This window comes from Centropristis striata, chromosome 8 (assembly GCF_030273125.1).
Source record: "Centropristis striata isolate RG_2023a ecotype Rhode Island chromosome 8, C.striata_1.0, whole genome shotgun sequence".
Taxonomy (NCBI): Eukaryota; Metazoa; Chordata; class Actinopteri; order Perciformes; family Serranidae; genus Centropristis; species Centropristis striata.
Window position 1 is genome coordinate 28,896,066 of NC_081524.1, and position 16,271 is coordinate 28,912,336.

The following is a 16,271-nucleotide window of genomic DNA, read 5'->3' on the forward strand; positions in this document are numbered from 1 at the left end:
TTATCTCTCAAACAGTGGAGCTTGGCTGTGGCCATAATAGCTCTGACTAGCTGACTGACTGAGTGCTTCACGGCTAATACATGGAGCTGTGGGCGGCAATGAGTTCCAGCCATGCACACAGAACTTTGAAAGTGCCGGCTTGGGAAATAAATGTATATAGCAATAAAAAAACAATGGAAGAGTTCTTTTTTTTCTGCACTCCATTATCCGTCTGACTCACAAACAGACATCAATGTCATGTCGATGTGTGTTTAAAAGCCCAGATTTAAAGGGCTACTTCAATAGAATTGCTTAGATGTCTCCCCTCTTTTCATGTAAGAACATGAAAACCATCGATAATGCCATCGATAAATATATGGATGACACTGAGTAAGGGGAAGCAGGCCAGATAATTACCATTTTACCCATCTGAAGAGACCCCAGCCCTGATATTGGTTTAAACCCAAGAAATAATTGATGCATGCAATCACAAATTGGTTCTCCGCCTAAAATTTGGGCCCATTATTTCATTAGATGAAGCCACATTCTTTGTGCCAAAATTATTTGTGTGTCCAACACAGAAATTCAAATCCTGTTAGTCCTGATAATGTCTGGCGTTTTCTAACCATATCCGAGACAGTGTGACTTACAGATAGAAAGCACAGGCCACCTTTAAATGCAAACATAAATCAAAATGTTTGAAAATGATTTTTTTATTTTAATGGTTTGTTTGTTTGTTTATGTGCATGTGCATGCATATTTCAGAATGTGTATGTGTGTGTGTGTGTGTGTGTCATTTAGCAGCTATGCTACAGAGAGGCCCTATCCTGGGGTGCCTTCTTGCATATGTAATTGGATGTTACTGTAAATAATTGCCTGGGCATGTGCCAGTGTGATGATGGTGATGATTTGTGTGTGTGTCGGCTCATGTGTGACTGTATGTGTGTAGAACATGTGTGCATCGTTCTGTACATGTGTGTGTGTGTGTGTGTGTGTGTGTGTGTATGTGTGTATGTGTGTGTGTGCGAGCGCATCTGCCCCATCCGTACTCCACTCTCAAGTCCCACTGATTCTCCTTTCCAGCCATGTTGAATCCTCTTTTCCTTATCAGGCGAGCCCAGGCCTGCATCAGGCTCTCCTTGCTATGACAGAGGCTACAACAATAGGCCTGCGATACCGCTGCTTAGCGCTGCGTTTCGGAGGGGAAACCTGCCACGGGCGCAGATTAACTACAACACACACACACACAAAATAGATTGCAGCCTCCAAAACAAAACATTTTTCAGAATGCCTCCTCTTGATTAATGAAGCAATGACAAGAAGAAAAATATAATTTCTGAAACAGAAAAATCCGCCACCACTTGTTAAAGTTTAGGGGTAGCTAACAATAAACATATTGGAGGGAGAGGGTGGGCAAAAGGGGTTGAGATAAATGGCTTGAGTGATGGGCTGAATAATTTCTGGAGCATTTTTTGGTTGCACAGGCCCATATTCCTACCCTTGTACTAAATTACACAATAATCACACTCCATCGGTTGACAGCCTCTGCCTCTCTCTGTCCCAGGTGAAAATTAGGACAGTATCTTGACATTTTCGCTCTTCTGTAGTCTACAAGCTAAAGCTCTCTGTTCACAGCCAAAAACAGTCTGCACATGCACGCTGAGGCGCTCTCACATGCCCTCCCACACATACACAGACACACCGGTATGACCCAAAACACACACCTAAGTGCATCTACACACAAATACGCAGACACACTGTGCACATGGCCATTTAATAAGTCTGTTCTCATTCAAATTTTAGCAGAAAATATGGATTCTATACCCTCTGTTAGTGTGAGTCGATTTTAAAGAATCTTGCACTTGAAATCTTGTATCATAAATGACAGAATTAGACAAAAATCCTAACACAAGATCTTTTCACAAGTGTTTTCCTGAATATTCCATGTAACCTGAAGAGTTCACATAAAACTGATAAAAGTAATTTAAAAAAAACAATAAACCAACAGTAAATTGTTTACCTTTAAAATAATATTTATAACAATACTCATACATCATTTAGGAAAATATTAAAAAAATTAAGACAAACCAACAGCAGTTTGATTGATATGTACTGGACTGTACAACAACAACAAAAATCTGCGCTTGCAATTAAACTCTTCATATATATTCACAACATATAACACAGTATTATTATGCCTACGATGACTTTTGATTCAAAGGTAATACTGTGATATCATGCAAAGACTAGACTGGTTATTACCTTATTAGCCTACAGCGCTTATTGACTTTTATTATGCCCTTGCAACCGTCCAAACCACTGCCTTTGTTTCAAGACCCCTGTATGACAGAGAGATTACAGAAGTAGAATTGTTTTATCATAAACCTATATGCTCACAGCAAATTCAGCTCACATACAACAAGTATATTAAGATAGAGGACAAGATAATAAAATGCCTGCTAGATCTTAATCTGGAATTAAGCAAGTCTTATGCATTACAATTACCATGTAATTTGCACTAAAAGGCCCTGAAAACACATACAGACCACAATTGTATTGAATCCAGACTCATTACAGTGCACCTTGACTAAGCCCCAGTAATTAGCATTGGTAAGGCATTGTACAAGAGGCGGCAACACCCTCATCAACACACATTTACAACAGAGCTCTAAATCTGCTGCTCATTAATAGCTTGCCTCCCAATCAATTATTAACACCTACAATGGAAGCCAGGCTCACCGGGGCCAGGCCTCTTACTCCAGGCAAACCGTGGGCCACCTTCTCCTCCCGGTTCTGTCCAGCATAGGTAATTACCGCTTTTAAAGACACCTGCTACTCAATAGCTTCGACCCAGACTGTTAATTTAGCCCCTCGATTGCAGACATTTATGTCTGAGTGTCACTATTAATTTGCGTTAATTTGGAGAGTGTGAGGAAGCCGGGCGGAGGCGTTGTCGGCAGCCGGCTGAATGTGCTCGTCGCTCACCTGCGCCGGGGCTGCGGCTGTAATTGGAGTCTAATGGTCTGATTGATCAGTGAGAGAAGTGAGGGATGAGACGGCACTCTGGCAGCTCCATCAGTCAGACGGAGAGGAGAGGAGGAGGAAGAGGGACAGAGCAGAGAAAGCGGCTGACAACAGCAGCACAACTCTGGGTTTTTATTCTTCCTGCATTTTTTACACTATCTTATTTTTTTTGTCTTGCTGCCTCTTCTCTCCTGCTCACCTTTGCCTCACTTGCTACAAAATGCTCTAACCTGGCCCAGTTTCTTAATTTGCAGTTCAGACTCTGGTCTCTGTGTTTCAATCTAGGTGAAAGCTTTCTGTCTCTACACCATGTAAGCAGCCTTGGGTACATCTTGTCTTTTATTGTCTTAAAAAATATACAGAAACTAGTTCTGTATGGTATGATTGCTAACACCTCCAATGACACAAATATCCATAATTAATTATAAACATACTTATAATGGATTACAATCTGCTTATATCACTGCATATATATATATATATATATATATATATACACACACACTTTTATAATGAGTACAAGTATCATAATATTTCATAATAGCTGCTTATTTACACATTGTTTTGCATCGATCATAGTGTATCATAGTTGTTATAGATTATAATGTTTTTGCAATGCATTACATTATAAGTATGTTGATAATGCATTATAGACATGGTATTGCAAAAACAATGTCAGTGATTGACCAGCAGTTATGAAGTACAATGACTATGTTTACGAGTTTCTATAAATAATAATGATGATATGGTGTTCAAGCAGATTGTATTGCATTACAAGTATGTTTGCCATGTATTTTAGACATGGGCTTGCAAAAACAATGTCAGTGAGAGAGAAACCAGCAAATCAAAAAAAGTTGGGATGCTGTCTAAAACATAAATAACAACAGAATGCATTAAATTCAGTGTGTATTTACAAAAACAAAAGTTTATCAGTTTAAACATAAATTATAGTGTTTGTACAGTTTTCTTGTATGTCAAAAAAAAAGATTAGCATTTTATCGTTTTCTGTTTTATTTATATTTTAGACACTGTCCTAACTTTATTTTAATTGAGGTTGTATTAAGTATTACGACGCATTACATTATAATGCATTATAATTATTTATGAGTTCTTAGAACCATAATAATACAGTGCTATAAGCAGATCATAGTGCAATATATTTTAAGAATATTTTCAATGTATTATAGATGTGAGGTTCATAGAAAGTGTTTAATCCACATGTGATCTAAGAATGATAAAGAATGTATACAAATACCACAGTAAGGCCAGGCATATGAGCTGTCCAATACAGCGCAATGTGTGTTAACAGGTCTGTAACAGCAATAACTATAACTCCAGTGCCTCATGCCAAGCTGAGCCCCTGGGGTCTACAGACCTGCCACGGCCGACCCATCAGCTGTGAAATCTGCTTTCCTCTTTGATAAACGGTCGAGATGTGACCCTATCTCTGTCCTGCAGATGCCCAGATTTCCTGTCATGCTTTTTCCCCTCTGTTTTTTCCTGCTTCCTCTCTCCATCCCCCCCTCTTGCTCTCTTTTCATTCTTTCTTTTTCAAGCTTTATACCTCTCTTTCCAGGCCTGTCTGGACACCCACATGTAACGCTCCACTCGCTGTTCTTTCTCAGCATCATCCATCACTCCGGTCAGCTACTGAGGCCTGTCGTCCACCAGCAGCCAGCCCACATCAGCTCCCACGTCACAGCACATATAGCTAGGCCAGCTCCTGCTCCCATTTGCTGCCTCTAGGGACCAGTAACCCTTCCTTTCTATCCTTACCCACAGGACTACTCCCCAGCCAGACCCAGCATACTCTGCTCCTAAATGGCTCTGCTTGTGCCAAAGTGCTGCTCATGTCCAGTTTAATGCAAAAGCTGCTTAAATTCACTGTATTTTCATTATTTACTGTAAGCCACTTTAAGGAGTCATTACACTTTAGTCCCTCTCTGGGCTTGATGCCAAGGATTGAGAAAGGGACCTATGCACCGTACGTGGCGGCTCGACAAAAATAGCTTGACCTCTAAAAAGTAATATCTTAAATGACGTGTCTGGATGAAGGGATAAAATATGTTTGATTTCAAAGAGGGCATATCAATATCTCAGCAGCAGGTCATGTGTTTCAGGCATGAGAGAGGTGTCACTCCTGCCATATACCTGGCTGCCTTCGGGTAATTCATTCACCTCTATGGTTTCAAAAAATCTAAGAGAGTAAAAGGAGATTTAATAGTCTGTGGAGGTCACACTTCATAAGAATGACTGAGAGTGCCTCCTAGCTGAGGTAGAGACCCATGAAGCAATGAGCCTTTATTTCTACCTCAAACGCTTTCTACCGCCTTCTGACCCTGCTCTGCAGCACCGGCCGCCCTGACATGCATCAAAACTAGCCAGATTTTTTTTCTTCTTCTTTCTCTCCCCACACTCACATTTGTTATTTCAACTTTTCCCTCTTTCCCTCTCCAGGTGAGGCATCAGGGTTTGTTCCCGTCTTGATGTGTCAGTGTTTGAAGATTTGCACAACTCCCTCGCCTCCCACTGAAATAACTGAGATAAATGCAGCACCATATTACGGATGTTGCCAACGGCTGCATGTTTAACAAGGCAACAACTCAATAAGTGGAGGTAAGATTTTAAAAAAAGCAAAAAACTATGCTACTGTAAATGAGACGACTCCCCCGTGATGTGCAAAAAATACTGGAATTGACTGATATTTTCTGGCTTATTCTGCATCTAAATAACAAAGTAAAAAGTTACACTGAAAAGGAGGCTCAATAAAACAAAACATGCCAGCTGGGTTGACCTAGCCTTTAATGAGAGATAGTGAGAAGCTGCTAACAGCCAGTACCCCATTTGAGAGATGAAACTTAGGAGTGAAGGAGGGCAAGCAGCAAAGCATTGAGAGGGCCCCCAGGAGAATAGACACACATGAGATCCTTAAAGGCAATATGCCAAAGCTTCTTCCTCGGCTTTTAATTGCGAGGGAGGTTTGGCATATTCTGTAACCCCTCCACAGCCTATTACAGGTGATGACCAGCACCTGCACACTTAAAAAAAAAGAAAGAAAGAAAACCTGAGTCTGGAAAGTAGCAAATTCCTCAGAGGGCACTTAGTTAAGAATGAATCACTCTTGCCAAGAGCAACAATCAGTTTATGCATCTAGTCCAGCAGGTAGTTTGATGAATTTGTAAAGTTTGTATCTACAAAAAGCACACAAGCAACAAATAACTCCCAAAGATCATTTATATGACATCACTTGGTGAGTCTGCGGGTCATTTGAGGGACAGTTGAAGGTTGGTATTGGATGCCTTTCAGGGAAATTCATGCAGAGATTGCTGGAGAAATATATGGAGTGTGTTACTTTGGAAGGCAACTTGAGGTGTTGCTCTGTCAAATCACTTTTCCGCCCAAGGATAACTGACTTTACCCTGAGAGAAGCCATATTTCATGGCTATAATACCGCCTGAGTTATTGAAAGCCACTGATGACTTCAAAACCACGAGGGAAGCTTAGAAAACAGTCGAAACCGCTGCAAAAATGATTTAGTAAAGTTGTGCGTTTAAGGAATCTGGGAAAACGGGGGGAGGGCCTCTGAGTCCAAAATCCTCATGGACTATTCCTTATGTTTCTTAACAGGATGAATGCAAGCTTGGTTACAATTCTAATAAGAATTTCTTAATTAATCCAAATGCAGAATGAAATATCAAACCCGTGGAGGGCTTGTCACTCCACCAGAGCAGCAGGTCAACACATGCCTCTACTGGGATCTTTGAAACAAGAGATATAAAGCTGCTGTGTGCACGGGTGCACTGTAACATCAAAAATAATGGATTGTGACTTCATTCAATTGAAGCCTGGACTGAGCTCAAAATCCACCAATTAAAGTGTTTTGTAATAAAATATGCAGATTAAATGGTTAAAATGGATGCACTTCAAAAGCTTCTGTTGGGGGCCAGTTGGATCCCAGAAGGTCCACCTCAATAGGTTTGAATGTCATGGGAATTGCCATTAATATGGTCTTTAGATGTAGGACTTTCTGGTAATCATGTTTCCATGCTGCTAAATGCAAAGTTTGACCAAAAGTGATTTCACTATAGGTTTTAATGTTCTCTTAAGTCCAAACAACAAACACTTTTAATAAGGCATACTGTATAAAGTGGTTAAACGTTGTAATAGGTGATTCCATAATGGTTGATAAATCCAATATTTATATTTTATATATGTGAAGCAATCATTAATAAAGACGTCATGTGGCTCTCAGTTAGTGAAACGGTATTTGACTGGTTTTTAGCCTCCTCTACTGTAAAAGGGTTTTCTTTGTCTTTTTTAGTCATCATGTATAACCCACTAATGCTAGTTTGACCACTTGTGCTTCAGAGCATCCAAAGCAAAATCCATTTCTAAAAAACACTCTTCTTCGTGCGCAGTGATATGGTTTGCTGATGTAGTTTGGTAATAAGAAAATAGTTCTGAAAGGAAACTGCTCACATCAAGGTCTGTGGATTACCTTGTGACAGGTCATGACTATTAAATAAAAAATAGTTTTTTGGTGCTTTGAGCTCCACAAGCTGTGTGCCATATAGCTCTAATATGTTGGAGAGTACAAACCAAGCCTGAGATCCTTTAGAGGTGACTTTTTGGCGAGAGTCGAAGCTAAAGACAAGTGGTTATCATCTACTTTCTGTTCCACCCCAAACCTCTGGAGGATGTGCTGTCTGTCCTCTTACAGCTAATTTTATTTACTTCAGCTCCCTATTGTTTCCTTTATTTTTATCAAGTCATTTGCAATCTTTGTGTTTTTAGCCTGTTTTGTTTTGTTTGATTTATATTGCATAGTGGTACCCATATATTCAGAACGACACAGTAGTGGACTAAAACAAGGACATACCAGTGCGGTGCTGTCAGTGCTCATCTCGATCTTCCCCTCGAAGGGTCCCCATGTTGTCCCCACAGGGAGCTGCTGCCGGCTGTGGATCCGACGCTCGCCATCTTTAAGGAACGCATCCAGCTCTCCTAAAAACACACCAGAACCCAAAGCAGTCAGCCGCAGTGCTCTATATAGCACACAAGTTCCACATCAAATCACAGTGACGTTCATTCTTTGTCCTTTCCCCTCAAACCTACATGTGCTATCACATTATTGCCTCAAAGCCCCGCAGTAAACAGTGAAGGTTAAAGCCAAGCTTTTTCAAAATGGATAAGCAAATCAAGCGAGCATCCATCTGATGGTGTTCCTCAGACACATGGCGCGCTAACCTTACTTGAAAGGTGTCTTGTGTTGAGATAATCTCTGTGAGACAGTGCAGGCTCGCTGGCTGGCGAGAGCAGCTAGTGGCAGGCCTATTTCTGTTGCTCCAGGAAGACTGGGCCCTTGTTAGTGCTGTGTAGAGCTCCAGTTAATTAACAGTGAAACCGGATAGCACTGTTAGAACTACCGGTGCTCACCTCGCTGTCACCCCCCCACTATCATACGTCTTAGATTCAGTGTACTTTTTCGAGATGGTGATTAATCAAATAGTTATGATAAACCCCATGGCAGGCCGTGACATAGTTTACCAGAGAGGATGTTTCCCTGTGTGTATGTGTGTGGGTGTACTTGTACATCCAGCTTTGTGAGGACCAATGAGTTTTAGACTGAAAAAGTGGACCCAAACTAATTAATACATGGTGTAATTAAAGAACTCAAAGTCCTTTAAAGGTCAGTGGTTGTGAACTAGCCATATAAGTGCGTGGAGTGGGAGGTTGCAAACTGTTAAATCTATAGACATGCAATAAATACTGATAAAAACATTACATACAAGGTAAAATGTAGGGCCTGTACACACAGTACTTGTACATTCAGCTTTATGAGGACCAGTGTTTTAGACATTTTGGCAGGTCCTCTACTTCAAAAGTCTGGCTGATGGTACAGACTTGGTTTAAAGGTTTAGATTAGAATTAGGTTTGGGTTTGGGTTAGAGTAAGGGCTAGGTAAGGGAATTAGTTGTGATGGTTAATGTTAGAGTAAAGGGCTAGGGAATGCACCATGCCAGTGAGGGTCCTCAAAGGTATAGCAGTACAGGGATGTGACTTTCAAAGGGAAAGTTCTCAACTGGAAATTTCCGACTAGTTGCCTTGACAACCCTGAAAAGTCTTGTAAGAGGAACTGTAATGATTTAGACAACTATAGCTACAACTTATATCTTATTTTATAAAAGTTTTGGATAGAAGAAAGTCTTCAAACTCAAACAAAGGACATTTTATCAGAACTGAGTCTTTCATTTTGTGTGACCATTTGGTCATTGGACCAATCTCTTGAAGGTCAGATAGCCTCCAACAGAAAGATCGACACTTTAGCAGAAATCCAACCTGCCAACTATATATGATCTAACCAGGCAAAGAATCTTAATGTATTATTATTCAAACAAACTCTACATGAGTTGTTAACATTGTGTCGTTTAACCTATTTGTTCACACATGTGGCTAATAGGTATTCAGGGCATTCGGTTCATGTTGAATGGACTGAAGTGATCACTGAACTTTCTGATGCGCATGTGGTATAATGACCTATTCAGCCCTGTTCTACTGTGTAAATATCAGCCGTGTATCTGCCGCACGCTATTGTGTCCGTCTGTTGTGCTAATATGGAAATGTGCGCTTATGTGCTCCTTTGCATGCATAAACACGATCAAAACATCAGACTAGTGTTATTACCCGCTACAAATAACACCTTGCTGATCATACTGTACTTATTGGTGGTGGTCACTCCGGCAACAATAAAAAGCTTAATGTCAAACATAATAAAAAAATGTACTTGTTTGACCAAATCTCTAAAAAAAAAAATCTCTAAAACATTAAGTTATATTTTAGAGACAATACAGGCATAGTTTAAAAAGAAGCTCAAAAACAATATAATATCAAGACAGCTTTTTCTTCTTTCTTTCACTGTCTTCCCTCCTGTGTTCCTGCTGTTGCATGCTGTCTTCCTGGTGCTGCAGTGGAAGGTGGGTAAGCTCATTACAGAGAAATAATTAAACATTGGTGCACAGCTGGTCGTCATCACTGAGAGCAACAGCCACCGCTTGATGCATTCTGTTTGTCCTCAGATAAGACCCACGGCCTTTAACCGCTTGGATGCAAGTTCCTGTTTAGCCCCGCTTGACAAACAGCACAAGCCATTCCCAGCCAACGATTCTGATTCCTTTTCCTTTTCCTTTTCCCTTTACCCTTTCTTTCTTTTCTTTTTTTTGGGGGTGGGATGCTTGGAGTAAAAAGGGGGTAATGGGTAGTGTAGGTGCAAGAAGGGGGAGAAACAGGGGTACGATTCAATTTGTGCAGTTTGTGGTCCACCATGTTTAGGTGCCAGTTGTGTGCATCTCACACCAAATGTTGCCTGAGGACCTTGGCTCACAGATGGCTTGTCACATCTGTTGCAGATACTGGTGGAAGATCTCCACAAAAACACCCGTGGATGAATAATGAGTTCCCTTCATGCACTGTCTGTATGTTCTCTATGAGCATTTACAGGTTTAGTAATATTGCAAAAATATACTGACAGATGTGTTCTGTTATCAACTGGGCAACTGACAATTTTTATAATTATGGCTGCAAAATCTCTTGATGTCAAAGTGATAATTCAATTTCTCACAAGCCCCCAAATCCCAACTCTATTACAAATAAATTTTGTACAAATACAGAAGTCACAGTGTTTAACCCGTCAAACCGCAAACGACAGACTGAACCAAGAGGAAAGCTCATAATGGGTTATTAGGAGATTTAACAAACCCAGCGCCTGTGTTCTCTCTTCAACGTTCCTCATCATCCAATTCTCAAATGCCACACACTTGGCAAAACAGAGCTCATGATGTGGCTCAAGAGCTGTACCCCCTCCTCCAAATCCCAACCAACCCTTCTCCACCACCTTCACCCTCTACACCCCCTCAACCACCACCTACCCCCTACGCCCCACCCCTCCCTCGATAAGATCATCATCTGTCGCTAGACTCTAGGGTCTGTTCCTGCACTCCACAGATACTTGGCAGACCAATGAATGTCCCTTTGTGTGGAGAGATCCTCCTCAGATAGCACCCAAGATGCTCCACGCTGGCATCTGTTTGTTTTTAAAAAAAAATGTGTGTATGTGTGTCCTGTCTTTCTTTTCTGTAATGGTTTAGAGGAATAGGGAACCTCATCTTTCCCTTCAATGGCATACGACTGACTACTAATGAGTTTGTCTGTGGCAGGGTGCCAGACTGGTATGATTGAAAGACTAAATGGGTATGGACTGTTGACAGGCCCAGAACTACCACTTTCTACTTTTAAATAATATTATTAGTTAGAATTAATAGAGCCTGATTAATATGGGATTTTTTAGATTGATACCGATACTGATGCTGATTTTAGAGGGGAAAATTCACTTATTATTGTATTATTGATATGTCAGCTGATATAGTACATTTTTGGGCTGGAATGAACATATACCTTTTCTTTGAAAAGAAGATTGTGCACCGATTTTCAGCATATGTACTCAGAAGGCTGCAATCGTAATCCAAGCATCGTTTTCTGCATTATATATTTTGTAAAGTTTTCATATTGGCTCATATCAAACAACAAATGCTGACAACAACATAATAATATATGGTCATAATACATATAATATAACATACCCTTAACATGCAATTTTTTTTGGGGGGGGGGGGGTTAAGAAAAATCATCTTATTCATCACAGGTAGATTTTGTGTGTAAGGCTACAACATACAATCAAATGAGGTTTTTTGTCTTGTACATCATTTTTAACATATTTCCCCATAATTGTTTTCATAATTTGGTAACAATGAGATCGCCACTGGAATTTAAATCAAAGTCTTGTATATTTGAACTAAAACAACTAAAAGTGTTTGAGAATGACACATTTTAAAGGTAAAAAACACTACTCTTTCATTGCAATGCTATAATGTCCAAACAGGCTTGATTTAAGACTGCAACTGTAATATTCTTTCTGCTAATTCTTTGAAATGCAGTGATAGATTCACACTTCATTACGAATGGTTCTATTAATGCACATGAAGTGTAAGCCTGAATTTTCTTAATATAATTTCTGGCCCCGAGTAAGGTCTCTGCTAATGGTCAGAGATGACAAATGACATCATCAACCTTCTACTGCAGATTAACATTTGTTAAAGCAATGGATCTGTTCGAGCTATTTTCAACATGAATTTGACTTCTCTAACTAGTTCAAAGAACCAACTTCAAGGATAAGAAATTGCCCGCGGTAAAAAAAAAACCCTTAATTTCTGCTGCCCAAGCTTGTGGTTTACTTCACCTTTTTTCCAGTTATCTTAAGCATATTAACAGAGAAAGGGTGGATGTTGTAGGGAAACAAAGAACAACAACAGTAGACAAGAGTGGAAAAATATGCTTAAGCTTCACAAGGCAGATGATCCCTCTTGATATCAAGGCGTTTGAATCAAAGCAAATAAATGTCTGTGTTCAAAGTTCAATAACCTGTGCGTGGCAATTCACAGATGTCCTACTGAGTCCCAGTCATCTCCACTGACAGGCTGTGTTATAGAGCCAGCAAATGGGCTATAAATTAATATACCATGAGAGAGGCATATGGGGTGAAATGGAATGTTCTGTATCAGTTCAACAAAAGGTGCCACATCTTTAAAGCAGATATGTGATATGAAATTTTACAGCTGAAGGAGAAATGTCACAGTGCTTTGATAAGAGAGCGATGAACTTTCTCCCCCCCTACCCAAACCGCTATTATCAGGTCCTAGTGAGCAAAATGCATCATTTATAACCCACAGCCCACACTATTATCTCTGAGAAAGGCGCTTGTTTTAAAACAGCGGAAGACCCCCACCACCACCAGCAGCACCACCTCATCTCCTCCCACCCGCCTCAAACTCCCCCTACATGTGGCTGCTTCTGGCCCTGAACAGCAGGGAGAAAGTTGACCGTTTGCTGGAGAGCAAGTTTCCAGGCAACCACATTAGTTTGGCCACATGAGGAGAGAGGGGGGGGGGGGGTGTGGGGGAGAAGAGGGAGGGGTGATTTGGTAGCCGGATTCACCCCTTCAGGTCAGGCTTGTTTTCAGGCTGTGTAGGGCTTGGGGGGAAAGAGTTAAACAAGCCAAAGGGATTAGGGCCTTTTAGCTGTGACACTCCACACAGGCGGAGCAGGGGGGCTGAGGGGGCCCTTGGATGGAGGACTCCCACCCTGTTGAAAGACCCAACAGTGCTCACAAAGTATTGTTTCCAAACACACAGCTGGGAATACAGGTGTTTCAGCGCCATTGTCAGACAGGAACAATATGAGACACGTCACTAAAAACACAGATTATACTAATGTCTTGATAACAACAACAAATACAAAACAATGGGTAAAAAAGTTAGACATTTTGGGAATTGTGTTTATTCTCTTTCCAGTGGAGAGTTAGATTTGAATAGCAATACCAGTCTTGTATCTAACTACAGCTAGCAGCTGGTTAGCTCTGCTTAGCATAATGACTGGAAACAATAGGAAACAGCTAGCTTAGCCATACCTAAAGGTTACAAAGTCACCTCTAAAGATTCCTAATTAATAATTAACACAATGTTCAATCTGCATTTGGACTAATTCTTGTCTCTGAGCAGTAACTTGCTAAAGTCTTCACTTAACACTCCCATCATGACATAGCCCACCAAAAATTGGGAATTGTTGGTTTGTAACTTTAATTTCAATACATAATAAACATATGAAATCTAAGTAGTTTTGGTCTTAGTCAAATAATAAAATAGAAATAAATAGATTTCTTTAGTTGAGTGGTCATTTTAATGGTCGTGTGCTTTTTTAATGCTAAATGACTTGTTTTCCATGAAACTTATGAGCACAACATTTAAAGTGGGTCTTTTGCAGGGATCACTGCAATTTCTGCAGCTTTAAAGCTGCTAATAGGTGCTAACCCATAAACTGTATAAAACATGGACATGGTTCCTGTGACATCTCGATTGGTTTATGAAAAGACGAAATGGAACTGTGGTCCGGGTGTTGCCATTTTGGCAGTGGGCTAAGAGAGTGGTATCAATTCTCACATCTAACTTTCTGCCACAGAGCAAACACTGCTCCTTTAATGAAAAGGCAAACCTTATTTGCAGGTCTTCATCAGGACTGTGACAGGTCAGATGTACTACATGCCCATCCACCCAACCTCCTCACACTTTTTTGTGGGGAGGTTTTTTCCACATAGCCACATAACTGGCACCTGACTTCCTGTATTGGCCATCCACATTGGACGTTGGCAGTGGACAAAAATCATGAGGTGTGGAATCATCCAATATGGACATAATTCCTGGGAATGCAGGAGTCAGTGTTAATTGGGACCGAAAGCTAACCCAAGATCCTGCCATGTCTGTGACCTTCTTTGAACTGGAGCAGGTCAAATAATAAAGAACTCAAAAAGTTTAGCTTCACACACACACTAACTCACACACAAGAACTCTCTCCTGCAGTACATTACCAACACCGACAATGTTGTTTGGTGTCATTGAACAATTGAAATATACCAGCTGTGAAGCACTCCGTTTCATCAAAAGCCTGGCGAAGTTAGCAGCAGGCTCGCTGACAACAATCTCTGAGACATCCATCTTTAGAGAAGCACTGCAATTTCTATTGATAGCATGTAAAGGGAGACAGCAAAACCTAAAGAATGACTGTCCTCACAGCGAGATATCACCGTATCACCGACAACATCTAGAGGACACACACCACTCCTGCTGGAATCTGATTATTTTAAATGCTTTTCTTAAAATTTCAAAACCATCAAAAGGACATTCCTCTACCTGAGTGTCAGCATGAATGAGTAATTGATGGTATGTGTGTTGGGAATGCATGTATTTGAGACGGATGGATAACAAAGCTATAAGACTTCAGCTGCAAAAGGAAGTTGCTATATGTCTGTTCAGTCTTGTCATAAATAAGGTGTGCTCAACACAGAATGACATGAAATAGTTATATTTGTAAGGGAATATAGGTAGATATTGGTTTGAAAAATCACTATATGAAAGTGCTGTGAAATGTCTAGACAAACAACTTTTTTAGCAAGAAACACAAGTCTTGATATGCTGCAGTTAATTCAGGAAGAGACTATTTTTAAAGTGCTCCTGAATCTCCTCCCAAGTCAATTACCAGGCTGCAACTTCCCCTGGGTAACGGGGAATTCTGTTTTTTCCTGGGTGACCTAGTTGTCTTTTGTGAGTAGGTTTTAGCCGGAGCAGTTTGACAGTCAACAGATAAGATGGATTAAGCTTTTTTTTCATCCAGTTTTGATGTGAACAGCGTAAAAGCGGGTTAAATCATTGAGTTTCAGGAGTATTTTTAAATGCCTGGAGATAGTGCGATAAAGGAGCTAAACCTAAGACTTGGGCCGGGAAGGTCAAGGTCGCGGCTTTGGAGAGCAGCTACCCGGCGACGCGGGCCAGCTCTCGTCTCTCTCAGAGCGAGCTGAGCGCCGCAGCCGAGCCCACCTCTCATCACTCCCAGAAAAGATACACGAAAGGAGTGAAACAAAATCCAGCGAGAGCTCGACGGGCGGCATCAAAGAGCAGTGCACCCTTGCCTTGTGTGGGTGCCTGTGTGTGTGTTGGTGTAAGTAAGCATGTGTGTGTGTGTGTGTGGAGGGGGGTTGTTTAGTTCCTGCTTGCATTTGCGTGCATGCATGAATGAGATGTGTGTGTGTGTGTGTCTGCCTGTGTGTGTGTGTGTGTGTGTGTGTGTGTGCACTGTAAAATATCGTTCCTCCATGAGCAACTAGCTCCATAATTATGTTTTGATTATTTGCGAGTACTAAAATAAAACAGCAATTAATCTGTTGATGTAAGACAGAAAATAGAAGTACGACGCACATATTAAACAACCCAGTTTACAGAGCGATGGAACATTAAAACAAAATCACATTTTGAGAATATAATTTGTACAACACCCCCACCACCACCTCCACCTCCCCTTCCCGCCTCCCCCAAACCTGATCTGAGGCGTGCTTAACATGCGCATAGGAGCTGACAGCCGTACAATCACGTGACGCAGCTCAGCCAATCCTGCATTCATTTGAATTTTTAAGCCGCGCTGTGATGAAGCCACTTGAGCATAAGAAAAGGTGAAGAGGCGACTGGAAATAACAAACAAATCAGAATGATACACCGGGTCAAACGCTGCGTGTTACATGTTTGTTTATCACATGTCACATCTGGCCAACACTGAGAGGTTTTTGGTTTCGAAACATTTCTGAGGGGACATATTTAGACACATTTTGTGGA

General features: G+C 40.9%; 1 protein-coding gene across 1 annotated transcript in view; it reads right to left on the reverse strand.

Moving 5' to 3' along the window:
* The window catches only part of zfpm2a (zinc finger protein, FOG family member 2a), a 128,504-nt gene that overhangs the window by 59,653 nt on the left and 52,580 nt on the right, over positions 1–16,271 (reverse strand). The window contains exon 4 of the mRNA XM_059338729.1: positions 7,883–8,007. Coding sequence (XP_059194712.1) covers positions 7,883–8,007 — 125 coding nt within the window. The remainder of the gene's footprint in view (positions 1–7,882; positions 8,008–16,271) is intronic.